The following is an 18,729-nucleotide window of genomic DNA, read 5'->3' on the forward strand; positions in this document are numbered from 1 at the left end:
TGCATGTCTTTCTTTGCCCACACCCTCAACCTATCAGGGTAGAACATCTTACATCGAAGAAAAGAAAGGCAACTTTTAGAGCCATTGTGGACAGAAAGGTTTGAGAAGTTTGAAGCACAATTTAGAATGAGATAGAATGATTAAAGCTAAGTGAGTTGGGTACACTTTTGGGAGAAAAAAAAAAAGAAGAGGTGGAATTTTAACAGAGGACTGAAATGGGGCCTTTATTGAAGAAAAACCCAGTATGCTTTTAAAATGTTTCTAAGTGCATTCTTATTTGCAAATAAAAGCAGGATTTTAAAAACCAGAGTCCAAGGTGAAGCAGTTGAGAAAGATTCTTGTATGTTTTATATAGTCATATCACTAACTTGCGTGTTGCTTATCAGGGTTTTTCATTTTGCAAATCCAATAATATGTCTTTATTTCCATACTAATGTTCATCCAACACTTGGTTAAAATAAAAACCTTCTAATCAGGTGGTGTGAAGCTTTAATGGGGTCATTTTGTTTGAAGGTACTTTGATTGAATACCTTCAGTACAGATTCTAAAAGCAATAGCAACAGCACTTAGACTTATATACTGCTTCATGGTGCTTTACAGCCCTCTCTAAGTGGTTTACAATAGGTCAGCCTATTGCCCCCAACAGTCTGGGTCCTTATTTTACTGATCTCGGAAGGATGGAAGGCTGAGTCAACCTAGGAATAGAATAGAATAGAATAGAATAGAATAGAATAGAATAGAATAGAATAGAATAGAATAGAATAGAATAGAATAGAATGTAGGGTGGTGTAGGGTATGGTAAAGAGAAATGAAGAGAAGAAAAAAGAAAAGAATATTGGCCAAGTATGATTAGACACACAAGGAATTTATCTCTGGTGCAAAAGCTATCACTGTAGATACAAAAAACGAAGTTAGTATAATCATAAAGTACCAGTAGGAGAAGGTAGTAGAAAAGATGAGAAGGATAGTAGTAAATTCAGCCATAATACATGAGTAAATAAATATTCTTAGACATAACACAATGCTGTGGGAATTAGGTCTTTAACAGAGTGATGGCATAAGGGGGAAAATGTCCTTACGTTTAGATGTTTTGGCATACGATGCCCTGTAGCACCATCCTGAGGGGAAGTGTTGAAACCCAGGATGTGAGGAGTCTTCCAGATATTGTTTTACTATAAAATAGGGGGTCTCCAAACATGGCAACTTTAAGACTTGTAGACTTCAACTTCCAGAATTCCTCAGCCAACTAGAATTGCCATGTTTAGAGAAACTCTGCTACAAATTATTCTCATGGTTGAGTCAACCTTGAGCCCTTCAGGATCGAACTCCCGGAGTGAGCAGTGGGTTAGCCTGTTGCCTTTGCATAGACTATATGCCATGCCTCTATCCTGGACTTTCGGTGGTCTTGGGAGCAACCCACTCGTTATGACGCCACTAGGTAAGACCGAGTGTCACCTCCAACACTTCGTTTTGAACCCTGAGTTGGAGTTAGGGCTTAAAACACTGAGAAGACAGCATCTAATTTCCATAGTTCTACAGGAGGTGGTGACCCTTGGAGAGTTGTATGCAACGAAATTTCATTTTAATGTATGCTAATTCAAAGTGACAATAAAGTTGTTCTAAATCTAAGTCTAAGCTGTATTTCAAGTTACAACACAATTGAGCCCAAATTTTCTGTTCTTAAGTGAGACATTTGTTAAGTGAGTTTTGCTCTATTTTACGAACTTTCTTGCCACAGTTATTAGGTGAATCCCTTGCGGTTGATAAGTTAGTAACCCAGTTGTTAAGTGAATCTGGCTTCCCCATTGACTTTGCTTGTCGAAAGATTGCAAAAGAGGATCCCATGACCTTGGGATACAGCAACAGTCATAAGTATGAGTCAGTTGCCAAGCCTCTAAATTTTGATCACACGAGCATGGGACAGCTACGCAGGTCGTAAGTGTGAAAAATGGACATAGGTCACTTTTTTCAGTGCCGTTGTAACTTTGAGCAGTCACTAAATGAACTATTGTAAGTTGAGGGCTACCTGTACTTTATACCTGTCCCATTCCACCACTAATGTCCATCATCATCACCATTCTTGAAAATGCTTTCCTGCCTGCAACAAACCTGTTCAACTTGGATGTAGAGTTACATCATATGTCTATGGAGATTCTCAGCCATCCAGGTCATGGTTGCGCCAAAGATGCTTTTTCAAGAGGCAGCTGGACTTTCTGGTTTTTCTTTGAAGACGTTTCGCTTCTCATCCAAGAAGCTTCTTCAGCTCTGACTGGATGGTGGAGAAGAGCTAAAGAAGCTTCTTGGATGAGAAGCGAAACGTCTTCAAAGAAAAACCAGAAAGTTCAGTTGCCTCTTGAAAAAGCACTTTTGGGAGTAACATCATAAGTTTTGGAATCTTCATTTATAAAAAGAGTAGCCCCTTTTCCAATATTGTCTGAATGTATAGTTCATGAAGAAATAATTCAATTAGTGGTATGATTGGCAAGAAATATAACAATTATAGTTAGTGATGGGTGCTGTGCTGGTTCTGAGTAATATAATTTTGGTGCTTCCCTCTATTTCTTTTTGCTTTTTTCTCTTGTCTTCTTTCTTAAGCAGCCCTGTTTTTTTTTAAAAAAAAAAATTCTGGCTGGTTTGATTGAAATGTTCACAGAATGCTGGAACAAGAAATGCATCTGGTTGTTTGTTTGCTGGTTTGTAAGTTTTTTAAAAAAGGGTTAGTAATTTGGAGAAAACACAACTGTTTTCCAAACTACAATACAGCAATAAGCAGACATGTGGATCTGAAATGTAACTATCCTGAATGCTGTTACTTCTGATAACCTTCTTATAACCTTTTATTGTCTAGGCCACTTTAAAAAAAAGGAAATAAATATATTTTTTTCTTCTTTTTCTTCTCATTCCTCCCTCATTGCAGGAGTCTGACAAAAAGGGTTTAATAGAAAGAATTCACATGGTCCAAGACATTGTTATAACAGTCCAAACACTTTTGGAGGAAATAGCATCTTTTGCAGAAAGGATAAAAAAGTAAGTCAAAGTTTTGTTCCCATGCTCTGAAAAACCTCTGAACACCATGGCTGGAAACAATTGGGAAAAAAAAAACACCTTTAACTGGAAATTTCTAAAAGCCAATACAGAATGGAATAAAGGTTGTTTCCTTCACCTGAATGTCAACTCAGTGGTGATAATCTTATCACTCTAGAATTCTTCTTTCTGAATTTCTTATACATTTAATTATGACTGGAAATTTATGGAGAACCAGAAACCGGTAATTCTAGTTCCATGTTAAGTATGGAGCCAGGTTGATATCCTTGGGCCAGTGACTTTCTCCCAACTCTAGAGAGGGAGGGAGGAAGGAAGGAAGGGAGGGAGGAAGGGAGGGAGGGAGGGAGGAAATCTATAGGAATTCTGAACTCTGCATTAAAAATCCAAGATTCATACAAGTGAATTTCTCTCCATGGAACAAAAAGTCATGTTTCCCCATGTGTCAAATGGAACAATATTGGTCTTTTCAGAGCAAGGGTGCCACATTACACACGCTTAAATTCATTCCCACAATTTAATTTCAATGGCTTTAGGCCATGATTTCAAAATAATCTGGATCAACTGAGACATTAGATATTCTGCTGGGTTGATTGTCCAAGTGATCATTGTCCAAGATTGTTCATTGTCCAAGTGATCTTCTTCCTCAGTTCACCCCTTTATTGGTATGCCTAAGATTTCTTGGCTACATAATGCTGAAAAAATAGACACAGTTCTAAAAGCTTCTAAGGAGTTAAAAAATTCCAGCCACTTCTCATTTGTTATCAAATCAGTCGATCCTAAAGGAAATCAACCCTGATTGTTCTATGGAAGGACAGATCTTGAAGCTGAAGCTCAGATACTTCGGCCACCAGATGAGAAGAGAGGTCTCATTGGAGAAGACCCTGATGTTGGGAAAGATGGAAAGCAAAGAAGGGGACGGCAGAGGATGAGATGGTTAGATCACAATGATCATGAATTTGGGCAAACTCCAGGAGACAGTGGAGGACAGGAGGACCTGGTGTGCTATGGTCCATGGGGTCACAAAGAGTCGGGCATGACTTAGCAACTGAACAACAAAAATCATGAGTTCCATTTCAATTCTTTTTTGCCACCAAATTTGTTTTTTAATTCATTGGACTTATACCCCACATGTTTTCCACCCAACCTTTTGCTCTGATCACCAAGCAGTCTGCTATTCCTACATTGGACAGGTCTACCCTTTCTTAGTTTCATCTGAAAATTTCAGGCTCTTTTCTGGGGCCACAGCCAGTGGAGAATAGGCCCCACGAAGCAAAGAGGTTTTTTTGGCATAACCGTGTGACCCCTGTTTTTGTCTCCCTCTTCCAAACACTTCCATGTGCTCACAAACAGAGCCTTGTCAACAGTTCCCCCTCTTTCAAAGTGCAGCCGCGTGGGGCTCTAAAAATACTAGAAACCCATGTGTTGTGATTGTGCCACATCTGTCCCAGCTGGCCGGGAATACGTAAGAATGGCTTTTGAGTCTGAACAGAGCACTGTTCTATGTGCAGCTGGATGGCAATGAGATTGTGAACGTTGGGTGACTTCCTTCTGGCATTCAGCGCTGTGACAATGATCTCTTAAGATCCCAGTGGGACATTAATATGGTTGCCCTGCCTAATCCCTCAAGAATCCAATTGTGTCTCAATTGTAATGTTACTGTGGACGAAGAAGAAGGAGGGGAAGTCCGCTGAAGTAGTTTGAACAAGCGTCACAATGGTTTACACAAGCCTTTCCATCAGCATAACCCTTGGTATCAAAGAACCTTTTAAATAGCTAGCTTGTGTCTCTTGTACTCCAAGGATTTAAAAATACGTTTCATATATTTATTGGCCTGGGTTCACCCTCACTCTAATTTAAATGGGAAGGTCTCCATTGAAGCTGAGAGATGCATTATGTCCTCTATTCATTAAAAAAAAAAAGCACCCTCATCAATTAAGAGAAAGCATTCTTCATGACCCAACTGAGTTATTCCTTAGTATTCTTGTAAAGGGCAGAAAGAGGGAGCTGATCTACTTCTGATCCAAAGCCAAAGAGTGTCTGCTTGACCTCTGGAGACTGGGTGCAATTCACACAGCCGCTCTGGAGAGCAAAGCAATTCATATCATGTAGAGACGGGTGAAGAATTGGAAGCAGAGATACTCAACTCTTTGACCATGTGATTGACTAGATGGAAGCAGAATTGATATTATCTCCTTTGATGTCATTTTTGCACCCTTTAGATATGAAGATAGTTGGAAACTAGGTTTCCATTGATCTCCATTAGTTTTTTTTTTTTTTTAAAAAAAAGATGTCCTTGGAGCGGAAGAAAGCAAAGCTTTCCATCTCCCTCATGCCCAATTAACCGTCAAAATCGCTCTACATGGAAGACAGATGAGAAGACTTCTTCCTGTTTGGCAAGGCGCGTGATGGTACCATTGGACCCCCAACTTTCTGTGACAATGTCTTTGGAGATTCTCAATCATCCAGATCATGGTTGTCCCAAAGGTGCTTTTCCAATAGGCAACTGGACTTTCCTTGTTTCCCCCCCCCTTAAAAACATTCTGCTTCTTATCCAGGAAGCATCTTCAGTTCACTGAAGTTGAAGAAGCTTCTTGGATGAGAAGCGAAACGTTTTCAAGGGGGGGAAAAAAACCAAGAAAGTCCAATTGCCCTATTGGGAAAGCATCATTGAGACTGCTGTATCTGCAATCCTTAATTATGCAATCCTTAATTATGCAATCCTTAATGCCTAAATTAAGTATGTTACTTAACATTAAATTGTCCCATTATAATTGAGGGACCAAGCACTGTTGATGAAAAGACATCAAGGGCTTCCAAAATTGCCAACTCCTGAAAAATGTAGACAATAAGTTTTGAATCAACAAAGAACAAGAATGCTCAAGTTCCCGTAACAATGATTCTTGTGCAGTTCACTTGAATCAGTATTTCCCAGGCAAGGGTCCCCAACTCCCAGTCTGTGAACCAGCACTGGGCCGCAGCATCCCAGAAACTGGGCTGTGCAAACAAGCAAAAGCCCCATCCACGGGATACAGGCAGCACACGAAACCAGGTCCATGGAAAAACGCCTCTCCGTGGAACCGGTCCCTGGTGCCCAAAATGTTGAGGGCTCTTGCACTAGAGTAGGGGTGTCAAACTGGATTTCTTTGAGGGACAGACCAGCACTGTAGTTCTCCTCCATGGGCCGGGGGGGGCGGCAGCATGACGGATGCCTCCTGCAGCATCCAAAATGGGGTGTGGGAGAGTCTGCCTATGGCCGCCCACACCTTGTTTTCTCCCTCCATGTCCTCCTGCAGCACTCTGCTAGCCATATTTTCGCCCATTTTTCGGCCCTTTTTCACATTTTTGGCCCATTTTCTGGCCCATTTTTGGCTGGCTGAGTGTTGCAGGAGGCCACGGAGGGTGAAAACGAGGTGTGTGTGTGTGGGGGGGTTTACACACAGCCCGTTTTAGCCACCGGAGGCATCACGGGCCAGTCCTTTGATGTTTCCAGGCTGCAGGGACAGAGAATATTATCAAACGTGGAACTTATTTTACCAATGGCTGGGAAAAAGGGGCGGAGAGGAAGAATGGAGTCTGTATTGTTAAGCCATTTAAATACTCAGATAGCACAATGTTTATTAAGCACTAAGAAATGTAATAGAAAATTAATTAAAAAAATATATTTTTGCATGTTGGTTTCAGTACGTTCAACTGGACTGTTCCTTTCCTCTCTGCACTGGCTTGCTTGGTGCTCACAATAGCAATGATTGTGCTGTATTACATACCATTGCGGTACATCATTTTAATATGGGGTAAGTCTGTTCCTCATGCCATTTCCTTTGACCGATTCTACTACGTGCATTTCTATAACAGTCTGTGGAGCCGTACCGGTAGTCCTTGACTTACAATCATTTGTTTAGCAACCATTCAGAGTTACACTGGGGAAAAAAAGAGAGACTTATGACCGGTCCTTGCATTTTACGACTGTCGTAGCAGCCCCACTGTCCCCTCATCAAAAGTTTGGGCACTTGGCAGCCAGTATGTATTTACAATAACTGCAATGTCTCGGGTCATGTGATTGCCGTTTTTGACTTTTGCAGCAAAATCAACAGCGGGGGGAAAGCTCACTAAATCTGTGTGAATCCGTGAACAGCAATGATTCGCTTAACGGTGGCCAAAAAGATCATAAAATAGAATTGCAGTAATTACCCTTAGTTCAGTAAAGACTGGAGTTAAGGGTTCGCCGCCAAATTTTCCCAGTTAATTTCCCTTCCTTCTCATTGCTTGTCTCTCATTGTCTAGTCAATTTTAAGAGAGATGTTTTGGAAACACTAAGTCCAACATGTTGGCAATCTTCTGCCAGGGAAATGGCCCTGAAGACTTCGTTGGTTCTCACAGTTCAGTTTCCCTTTCCCAAAGCTTTTGCCTTCCTTTCCAGCCTCCCCACAGAATTCATGGCAGACGGGCAGTGAGGCGGCAGTTCTGACAGTAGGAGGAGAGCAATATTAGGTCTGTCACTGCCTTGATTTACTTATATTGTATTATATAATAAAACTATACTATATAATAAAGATGGGGTAAAAAATAAGATAGGTATTGGATGGATGGATGGATGGATGATAGACATAGATATGATAGATAGATAGATAGATAGATAGATAGATAGATAGATAGATAGATAGATAGATAGATAGATAGACAGACAGACAGACAGACAGACAGACACAGGTAGATAGATAGAGATCTTAGATAGATAGATATAGACATATAGACAATAGATATATAGACAGACAGACACAGATAGATGATATAGATAGATGATAGATAGATAGATAGATAGATAGATAGATAGATAGATAGATAGATAGATAGATAGATAGATAGATAGATATAGATAGAAGATAGACAGACACAGGTAGATAGATAGAGATCTTAGATAGATAGATATAGATATATAGACAATAGATATATAGACAGACAGACACAGATAGATGATATAGATAGATAGATGATAGATAGATAGATAGATAGATAGATAGATAGATAGATAGATAGATAGATAGATAGATAGATAGACAGACAGACAGACAGACAGACAGACAGACAGACAGAAAGACAGACACAGGTAGATAGATAGAGATCTTAGATAGATAGATATAGATATATAGACAATAGATATATAGACAGACAGACACAGATAGATGATATAGATAGATAGATGATAGATAGATAGATAGATAGATAGATAGATAGATAGATAGATAGATAGATAGATAGATAGACAGACAGACAGACAGACAGACAGACAGACACAGGTAGATAGATAGAGATCTTAGATAGATAGATATAGACATATAGACAATAGATATATAGACAGACAGACACAGATAGATGATATAGATAGATAGATGATAGATAGATAGATAGATAGATAGATAGATAGATAGATAGATAGATAGATAGAAGATAGACAGACACAGGTAGATAGATAGAGATCTTAGATAGATAGATATAGATATATAGACAATAGATATATAGACAGACAGACACAGATAGATGATATAGATAGATAGATGATAGATAGATAGATAGATAGATGATAGATAGATAGATAGATAGATAGATAGATAGATAGATAGATAGATAGATAGATAGATAGAAGATAGACAGACACAGGTAGATAGATAGAGATCTTAGATAGATAGATATAGACATATAGACAATAGATATATAGACAGACAGACACAGATAGATGATATAGATAGATAGATAGATAGATAGATAGATAGATAGATAGATAGATAGATAGATAGATAGATAGATAGATGATAGATAGATAATAGATAGATAGATAGATAGATAGATAGATAGATAGATAGATAGAAGATAGACAGACACAGGTAGACAGATAGAGCTCTTAGATAGATAGATATAGACATATAGACAATAGATATATAGACAGACAGACACAGATAGATGATATAGATAGATAGATGATAGATAGATAATAGATAGATAGATAGATAGATAGATAGATAGATAGATAGAAGATAGACAGACACAGGTAGATAGATAGAGATCTTAGATAGATAGATATAGACATATAGACAATAGATATATAGACAGACAGACACAGATAGATGATATAGATAGATAGATGATAGATAGATAGATAGATAGATAGATAGATAGATAGATGATAGATAGATAGATAGATGATAGATAGATAGATAGATAATAGATAGATAGATAGATAGATAGATAGATAGATAGATAGATAGATAGATAGATAGATAGATAGAAGATAGACAGACACAGGTAGACAGATAGAGCTCTTAGATAGATAGATATAGATATATAGACAATAGATAGACAGACAGACACAGATAGATGATAGAGATAGATAGATAGATAGATAGATAGATAGATAGATAGATGATAGATAGATGATAGGTAGATAGATAGATAGATAGATAGATAGATAGATAGATAGATAGATATAGACAAACAGAAAGATGGACAATAGATAGACAGAGCCACAGGTAGATGATAGAGATAGAGAGATGATATAGATAGATAGATAGATAGATAGATAGATAGATAGATAGATAGATAGATAGAGGAAAGGGAGGGAGAGGGGGAGATAGATAGATATAGACAGACAGACAATAGATAGATAGACACAGGTATTTGATAGAGGTAGAGGTAGATAGGTAGGCAGGCAGGCAGATAGAAATTCATGCAGTTCTAATACTCTGATCATTTCTTGTACCAGCCACTGTTCTGCCAAAATTGTGCACGCCATCCCTGAGATATTAATTGACTCATTCCAGGGCAAAAATTACACACGGCAATTCCAGATTGCCTCTTTGCACATTTCTGGTTAATATAATTACCCTTAGGAGGTATTTAATCATTTATCTATGCAGTAAAATAATAAAAAAAAAATTCAATTTGGTCACAATTTTTACAATCTGTTTAGTTCCTTAGATTTCCAGCGATTGCTTCAATCATAGCTGGTCACGAAGTATCCTACGATATAGCCTAGAAAAGATTGCAAAGCAGTTTAATACAAGCAAGGACAATAATTGAATGTAATACTTAACATAAGCAAGGCAAGCCTGCCCACTCCAACAGCAGCGATGAAGCAAAACAGACCAAAACAGAATAACGGTGTAGAAATATTCAGAAAGGATTTGTTTGCTGCCGCCAAAACATACTGTAAAAGTGAGCTCCAGGTAATCTTTTTTGGGGGGAGGGGGAGGGCTTGGTGGGGGTGGGTGGGAAGAACCTTTTAAAGTCAAGCTGCCACCTCTGGAAAGACACTTCCTTCAGTGTCTGTGGAGGTTCTCAGTCATGCAGGTCATGGTTGACACCAAAGGTACTTTTTCAAACAGCAACTGGACTTTGTTTTTGAGTGGTGCGGTGGCCTAGAGGTGAAGCTCTCGCCTCACAATCAGGAGGCCGTGAGTTTGATCCCAGGCAGAGGCAGCTATTTCTCTCTCTAGGCACAACGGGAATATATCTGCTGGGGGAAAACTGTGCGTTGGCAACAGGAAGGGAATCCCGCCAGTAAATGCTCAGCTCCATTCAGTTGCCCAGACTCCACCCCTAAGTGATTATAGAGAAGATTACATCCTTGCAGGGATTCTTCATTAGAAGAGAAGAAGAAGGAGAGGAGGAGGAGGAGGAGGAGGAGGAGAAGAAGGAGGAGGAGGGGGGGAGGAGGAAGAGGTAGAGGTAGAGGAGGAAGAGGGGGAGGAGGAAGAGGTAGAGGTAGTGGAGGAAGAGGAGGAAGAAGAGGAGGGGGAGGAGGAAGAGGTAGAGGAAGAGGAGGAAGGGGTAGAGGTAGAGGAGGAAGAGGATGAAGAAGAGGAGGGCGGAGAGGAGGGGAGGGGAGGGGGGGGGAGGAAGAGGTAGAGGAGGAGGAAGAGGAGGAGGGGGGAGGAGGAAGAAGAGGTAGAGGAGGAAGAGGAGGAGGAAGGAGGAGGAAGAGGTAGAGGTAGAGGAGGAAGAGGTAGAGGTAGAGGAGGAAGAGGTAGAGGAGGAAGAGGAGGAAGAAGAGGAGGAAAAAGAGGAGGAGGAATTGGAGTTTGTTTTTCCTTGAAGACATTTCACTTCTCATCCAAGGAGCTTCTTCAGTTTAGAGCTTCCTCAGTCCTCCACCATTCACATCAGAACTGAAGAAACTTCTTGGATGAGAAGCCAAAGGTCTTCAAGGAAAAACAAAGTCCAGCTGCCTTTTGAAAAGAGCACCTTTGGGATATTTTCCTCAAGGCTCTCCAGATGATGGTAGAAGAACAGTGCCCACTTTGGAAGTGGGTGATTGTTCAGCTACCTTTACGGGGGATGTTTCAAATTCCCTTGGCCCTTGGCTTATGACCACAATGGAGCCCAAGAGCTCCATTGCCGAGTAAGACAGTTGTTAAGTGAATTTTGCCTCATTTAAAAATCTTTCTTGCCACCGTTATTCAGGGAATCACTGCAATTGTTAAGCGAGTAACATGTTTGTTAAGTGAATCTGGGTTCCCATTGACTTTGCTTGCTGGCAAGGTCGCAAAAGGTAATCACAGTGAAACCATCATAAATACCGGCCAGTTGCCAAGCACTTCAATTTTGATCACGTGGCCGTGGGGATGGTGCATTGGTTGTAAGTGAAAGGAGGTCATAAGTAACTTTTTTTTTCAGTGGTGTTGTAACTTTGGTCACTAAACAAATATTTGTAAGTCGTGGACTAACAGTATCTGTGTCCGAGCATGTGTAGAGTTCCCCCATCTTTCCTGAGAGATCTTTCACCCAGCTTTGCACATTCCTTCCTTTTGTTATGCTCGTGTCTTTTGTGCGTGTGTGTTAAATGATAGCGGAAGCAGATTTTGGAAGTGTTCAACATCTCTGCAGACTTTTGCAGGTCAACCGTTTTGTGCACCCTGTACCTCCAAGTTGAGGGGCGCGGTGGCTCAGTGGCTAAGACGCTGAGCTTGTCGATCAGAAAGGTCGGCAGTTCAACGGTTCGAATCCCTAGCACCGCGTAACGGAGTGAGCTCCCATTCCTTGTCCCAGCTTCTGCCAACCGAGCAGTTTGAAAGCATGTAAAAAAAAATGCAAGTAGAAAAACAGGGACCACTTTGGTGGGAAGGGAACAGCGTTCCGTGGGCCTTCGGTGTTCAGTCATGCCGGCCACATGACCACGGAGACGTCTTTGGACAGCGCTGGCTCTTCGGCTTTGTAATGGAGATGAGCACCGCCCCCTAGAGCAGGAAACGAGTAGCACGTATGTGCGAGGGGAACCTTTACCTTTTCACAGAGAAAGTTGACCTTTTGATGATTCTGCCCTGCCGTCAGTCTCCTTTTGAGAACAGGGAGGACAGACCATGATAGACTGACTGGCTGGCTATGTAGTTTTTCCTGACTCCTGAATTACTTTTGAGGAAGGATCCAGCTACTCTCAAGAAAGAGGCATCTGGTGAATCCCTCCTCTTCCCAAATGCAGAAGCTTTTTAAGAGGACAACTTTCGTAGGAGGCATCTTAAGAGTCCCCAGATCTTGTTCGGACAGGTTCTCAGGCTCTTCAGAAATGTGCTAGCCATCTTGCCAGTGGCAGCTCGCACTCCCCCTGCCCCTTCTCGTGTGAACAATGGGATTTTGTTATTCCTGAGCCGAACGGCTGGCTGACTTTCGTAATAAACCTCCCACTGGTTTCTTCAAGGAAGAAATGTTTGTGCACGATTCCGCGTGAGAGCAACATGTGTCCGGCTTCTCGGTGTTTTCACACTCATTCTTTTCCTTTGCAAAACTCGCTCAGCCACCCGCCCACCTTCCTGTCTGAGCATGTCAGGCAGTTCCATGCTGTGGGGTGCGTGCATGCATGCGTGTGTGTGTGTGTATTTTCCTGCCCCCCTTCCCCGCCAAGCCTTTTTTAAAAACTCCTTTTCCCTTCTGTCTTTTCCAGGCATACATAAATTTACCAAGAAGCTAAGGAATCCTTATTCCATTGAAAATAATGAGTTGCTGGACTTCCTCTCCAGGGTCCCATCCGATGTTCAGAGGGTAAGTATGGGATGGCGTCTCCAGCAGAGAGAAGTGGAGCTGGGGCCAAAGAGCAGCAGGTGTGATGCTGGAGGGCCATGTTGGCTAGCAGTACACAAGCATGGGGACAGGGTCATTAACCAGGAGGGGTGAGGAGAGCAAGGGCAGGCACAGGGAGGGGGGAAAGGCCATCTGGACCTCGAAACAGGGTTCTGGAAGTGGGGGCAGGTATGGAAAAAGGCTGCCCCGGGATTTGTATTTTCATGAGAACTTATAGGAGTTTAAACACCCCCCCTTTTTTTTAAATAAGCAAAGCACAATAACCCTTTTTTAAAAAAAGGTGAGTAAAGTAACATTTGCCCAATTTTACATTCCAGGAAAGATTGTTCTGATTTTAATAGGATTGCTTCTGGGTCAGTCAGTTAGCATTTATTAGGGGTTATGGAGAGAGAGGTGGGGGAGGAAGGAGAGAGAGGGAGGGAGGGAGGGAGGGAGGGAGAGAGAGGAAAGGAGACAGAGGGATGGAGGGAGAGAGAGGAAGGGAGAGAGGGAGAGAGAGAGAGGAAAGGAGACAGAGGGAGGGAGAGGAAGGGAGAGGAGAGAGAGAGAGAGAGAGGAAAGGAGACAGAGGGAGGGAGGAAGAGGAAGGGAGGGAGAGAGAGAGAGAGAGAGAGGAAAGGAGACAGAGGGAGGGAGGGAGGGAGGGAGGAAGGAGGGAGGGAGGAGAGAGAGAGAGAGAGAGGAAAGGAGATAGAGGGATGGAGGGAGGGAGGGAGAGAGGAAGAGGGGGAGAGAGAGAGAGAGGAAAGGAGACAGAGGGAGGGAGGGAGGGAGGGAGGAAGCGGGGAGGAGAGAGAGAGGAAAGGAGACAGAGGGATGGAGGGAGGGAGAGAGGAAGGGAGGGAGAGAGAGAGAGAGAGGAAAGGAGACAGAGGGATGGAGGGAGGGAGGGAGAGAGGAAGCGGGGGAGGAGAGAGAGAGGAAAGGAGACAGAGGGAGGGAGGGAGGGAGAGAGAGGGAAGGGAGGGAGAGAGAGAGAGAGAGGAAAGGAGACAGAGGGATGGATGGAGGGAGGGAGAGAGGAAGCGAGGAGGAGAGAGAGAGAGAGAGGAAAGGAGACAGAGGGATGGAGGGAGGGAGGGAGGGGAGGGGGAGAGGAGGAGAGAGAGAGAGAGAGAGAGAGAGAGAGGAAAGGAGACAGAGGGATGGAGGGATGGAGGGAGAGAGAGGAAGGTGGGGAGGAGAGAGAGAGATTAACCATTAACCAGAAAGCCAGTTTGGTCTAGTAGTTAAGGCACCATGCTAGAAAGCGGGAGTTCTAAGTTAGGAGGGAAGGAGGGAGGGAAAGAGAGAGAGAGAGAGAGATGTTTCCTAACCTAGAACTATATATATAGCTTTTGACCAGAAATGTCCAATTCCCAGACTGCAAAATCATGAAACTGAAATGAATTTTCACTTTTTAAAAATAAAATAAAAAAATATGGCATTGGATCATCTCTTAATTATTTTATCATGTGCTGTGACCTTTTGCTTGGAGTGAAGGTGTTTGATAAAGACTTGGAATTTTGAGTTGCATCTATAACAAACCCCCTTCCTCTGAAATACAGAGAGGTGAAAGCAGGGGAGTTGGTGAAAAATAGCTGGGGAAGTGAAAAGGCATGTGAAAATGAGTGCCAGCAGCTCAAGTCATTAGTAAGATTCACAGAAGGACTCAACAAGGGGCACTGCATTCTTAGAACTGTTGTTTATGCTTAATAATCCTGCTGCAAATGGAATAAAATAAAATAGAAGAGCTTTGCTTGGCACTGTTGGTTTTAAAAGCAATGGGGTCATGGAGGACAAAATTGATTTTCAGTTTGAATAAACCCGAACTGTCTAAGTACATTTGTCAAAGAAGTAGCACTGTCTACCGACTCTTTAAAGGTGAGATATTTTGTGGTGGCATGCATATACCAGAAGCAACTTCATCAGATACATAAAGATGAATGTATTAGTTTAGATCAAATAGATTTAAAGTATCATGGAACATATGACAGAACATGATTGATTCCAACTCTAAGTCAGTTGATTGAAGGGGGAAAAAAGAGGGTTTTTCCTAGGTTTTAACTTTGGATGTCTAGTATCTGATTTACAAACTTAGGCATCTTGACATCTTCCTGAACTTCAAGAAACTGTGCCTAGCAAGATGTCTATGGAGATTCTCAGTCATCCAGGCCATAGTTGTCTCAAAGGCACCCTTTTCTTCAACAGGCAACTTGACTGTTTTTTCCTTGAGAAGGTTTCGCTTCTCATCCAAGAAGTTTTCATCAGTTCTCCACCACCAGCTTCTTGGGTGAGAAGCAAAACAACTTCTCTTTCTTCTTCTTCTTCTTCTTCTTCTTCTTCTTCTTCTTCTTCTTCTTCTTCTTCTTCTTCTTCTTCTTCTTCTTCTTCTTCTTCTTCTTCTTCTTCTTCTTCTTCTTCTTCTTCTTCTTCTTCTTCTTCTTCTTCTTCTTCTTCTTCTTCTTCTTCTTCTTCTTCTCCTCCTCCTCCTCCTCCTCCTCCTCCTCCTCCTCCTCCTCCTCCTCCTCCTCCTCCTCCTCCTCCTCCTCCTCTTCCTCTTCTTCCTCTTGCCCTTCTCCTCCTCCTCCTCCTGGGAAAAAAACTGTCCAGTTGCCTCTTAAAGAAAAAAGCACCTTTGAATGTCTAGCAGAGAAATCTGGTTCCTTTAAAATCGTTGGATTTTAGAAAAAGAACTCCAAAAAGAGAAAGAAAAGATATTTTCTGCAAAATGCCCCAACCAAGTGGAAAGCTTTTCTATTCCCCACCCAAATTCTGGCGCATTTCATTAGGACCAGGAGGAAAAAAAAAAAAGATCTGTTTTTAATATTTTGGTGTTCTAGAAATGATCCGTGACTCTTGCAATCCTTCCTGCAATTAATCCCCCATGTTCCTGTGTTTAGAAAATGATTCATGGCGATTGAACCTTTCTTAGTTTTTCTTTGATTCCTCTCCAGGGAGCCATTAACACACGGAGGAGCGAGTTGGGCTTACCTTTCTCCAACGTGGCGTCTGTTTATTTTTACAGGTGCAACAGGCTGAATTGAAACCATACAGCAGTTCCAGTCCCCTTAGGAAGAAAAGGAGCGCCTAGTAGGATGTGAACCTTGGAATGCAAGGTGCCCCTTCCGGGAACGCTGCGTACACGGGCTGCCTCTCCGCGCCACCCTCCCACTTCGCCTTGCAGATCCGATCAGTGCTGCATTCACTCCATCCAGGCTTGTCTGGAAGTCATATTTGGACTTCAAACAAAAAAAGAAAAATCAAAGTCTTTCATAGGAATGACTTATTTGACCCGGCTTATTTGTCTCTGGAAGACAGAAAAAGAGGACTGTCCAAATCCAGCACGGCATTGAGAGCAGATTGGAGAACCAAAGCCGGATGAGACGTTTTCTTTCTTTCTTTCTTTCTTTCTTTCTTTCTTTCTTTCTTTCTTTCTTTCTTTCTTTCTTTCTTTCTTTCTTTCTTTCTTTCTTTCCTTCCTTCTTCCTTCCTTCCTTCTTTCCTTCTTTCTTTCCTTCCTTCCTTCCTTCCTTCTTTCTTTCTTTCTTTCTTTCTTTCTTTCTTTCTTTCTTTCTTTCTTTCTTTCTTTCTTTCTTTCTTTCTTTCTTTCTTTCTTCCTTCCTTCCTTCCTTCCTTCCTTCCTTCCTTCCTTCCATCCTTCCTTTCTTTTATTCCGTATGATAGAAAAGCCATTTTTAACTTCCCATTTTTGGCTGCCAATTTGTCCCTGACATAGTAACAGTTCAAAAAACTACGAAAGCCAGACTGACTCTCATCCTGGGTTGCAGAGTCAAAACATGGTTGAATTTGTCTTGTTTTGTAAAATAGAAAAGTGCCTCTTTTTTAAACAAACAAACAGTTTTTGTTTTGCGTGCTTTTCATATCTTGAGTGGAATTTTTCATAGCTTGAGTGGAATTTCTTAGCATGGAACCCAGAGTCAGAATCATATGGAAGACTTTATTTTTTTTTTTCTATAATGGGAAGGACTTCTTTCCCTCCACCATTCTTAAGAGCAATGCCAATTTGCTCTTAAAATGTCGGAATGCTTTCAAGGTGAGAAATGATGAAATTGTGAGGGTGTTTTTTTTCCCTTTTGCATCATTTATTTGTTATTTATTTTTTTTGCATTCTGGGCTTTTTCCACCTGACAGAAACACATCAAGGTATAAATGCTTTCAGTGCTTGGACAATGACCGTGTAGATGATTTTGAACTGCAGATTAATAGATCTTTGAAACCTGTTTTCTATTTTAAAGCACTGTTCAGTTTAAAAATTCTCAGAATTGCAGAGGAATGATCAACATCTCTCTCTCTTTTCCTTCCTTCCTTCCTTCCTTCCTTCCTTCCTTCCTTCCTTCCTTCCTTCCTTCCTTCCTTCCTTCCTTCCTACCTACCTACCTTCCTTCCTTCCCTCCCTCTCCTTCCCTTCTCCTTTTCTTCCTCCTTCACTCCTTCCTTTCCTTCCCTCCTTCCTTCCCTCTCTCCCTCCCTCCATCTTCCTTATTTCCCTTCCTCCCTCCCTCCCTCTCTCCCTCCCTCCTCCCTCCCACCCCCATAGTTCCTCCCAGTTGCCAGGAACTCGCTTCTCCTTCCCTCCCTTCTCTCCCTCCCTTCCTTCTCCTTCCTTCTCTCCCTCCCTCCCTCCATCTTCCTTCTTTCCTTTCCTCCCTCCCTCCCTCCTCCCTCCCTCCCCCATAGTTCCTACCAGTTGCCAGAGGGATTGTGCTTAGAAGGAGACTATTGCTGGCAGTAGACTTCCTTCAAGCCATCATTTAACTATATTGTGTCATTTGAATCTCTCGCTGATCTCTTCTGTTGCTCAATTTTGATTTCCTTCTCGAGCTCCATCTTGTTGGAGTCTTCGTCTCCTCATCCTGAGTGCAGGTCGTAACCCAAATAATATGTTGATCATGCATATATAAAATACTTTTATAACTGTATAGACAGGTGAAAAGCACATGGCAACAATGGAATGGCACCTTTGTTTTTATGTATTTTTAAAAGAAGCTGTTGTATTTAAATTGTGCAATCCAGGTTGAGTTTGCAGTATTGTTTACATGGATTTAGAGCAAGCAGAATGGTTATTAAGATCTCGCCTGTCTTGTGCCATTGAAGGCAAACCTCTAAAAAGCTAGAATATTCAGAAGGGACAAAGAAACCGGTTGTTGAATCCACTACTTTCAGTCTCAGGCCCTTCTAACTGATGTTTAGGTATTGTTACTATAAATCAAGGGTCTTCAAACTTGGCAAGTTTAAGACTTGTGGACTTCAACTTTTAGAATTCCTGAGCTAACATGACTGGAAGAGGAATTCTGGGAGTTGAAGACCACAACTCTTAAAGCTGTCAAGTTTGAAGACCCCTGCTATAAATGATGTTAGAGAACATTCTTGAAATGTTGGAGAAGACACTTGAGGGTCCCTCCGACTCCAAGGAGAGCCAATCGGTCAATCCTAAAGGAAATCAATCCTGACTGTTCTTTGGAAGGACAAATCCCGAAGCTGAAGATCAAATCCTTTGGCCACCAAATGAGAAGAGACGATTCCTTGGAGAAGACCCTGATGTTGGGAAAGATGGAAGGCGAAAGGAGAAAGAGACAGCAGAAGATGAGATGGTTAGATAGTGTCATTGATGCAGTG

General features: G+C 41.8%; 1 protein-coding gene across 1 annotated transcript in view; it reads left to right on the plus strand.

Annotated features, from left to right (window-relative positions):
- The window catches only part of MCTP2 (multiple C2 and transmembrane domain containing 2), a 150,465-nt gene extending 132,340 nt beyond the window's left edge, over window positions 1–18,125 (plus strand). The window contains exons 20-23 of the mRNA XM_087972852.1: window positions 2,918–3,027; window positions 6,727–6,836; window positions 12,974–13,071; window positions 16,118–18,125. Coding sequence (XP_087828978.1) covers window positions 2,918–3,027; window positions 6,727–6,836; window positions 12,974–13,071; window positions 16,118–16,183 — 384 coding nt within the window. The 3' untranslated portion in view covers window positions 16,184–18,125. The remainder of the gene's footprint in view (window positions 1–2,917; window positions 3,028–6,726; window positions 6,837–12,973; window positions 13,072–16,117) is intronic.
- The last annotated feature ends 604 nt before the right edge of the window (window positions 18,126–18,729 follow it).

This window comes from Notechis scutatus, chromosome 11, assembly GCF_049901735.1.
Source record: "Notechis scutatus isolate UNSWTSFEM ecotype Mainland chromosome 11, rNotScu1.2, whole genome shotgun sequence".
NCBI classification, from domain to species: domain Eukaryota; kingdom Metazoa; phylum Chordata; class Lepidosauria; order Squamata; family Elapidae; genus Notechis; species Notechis scutatus.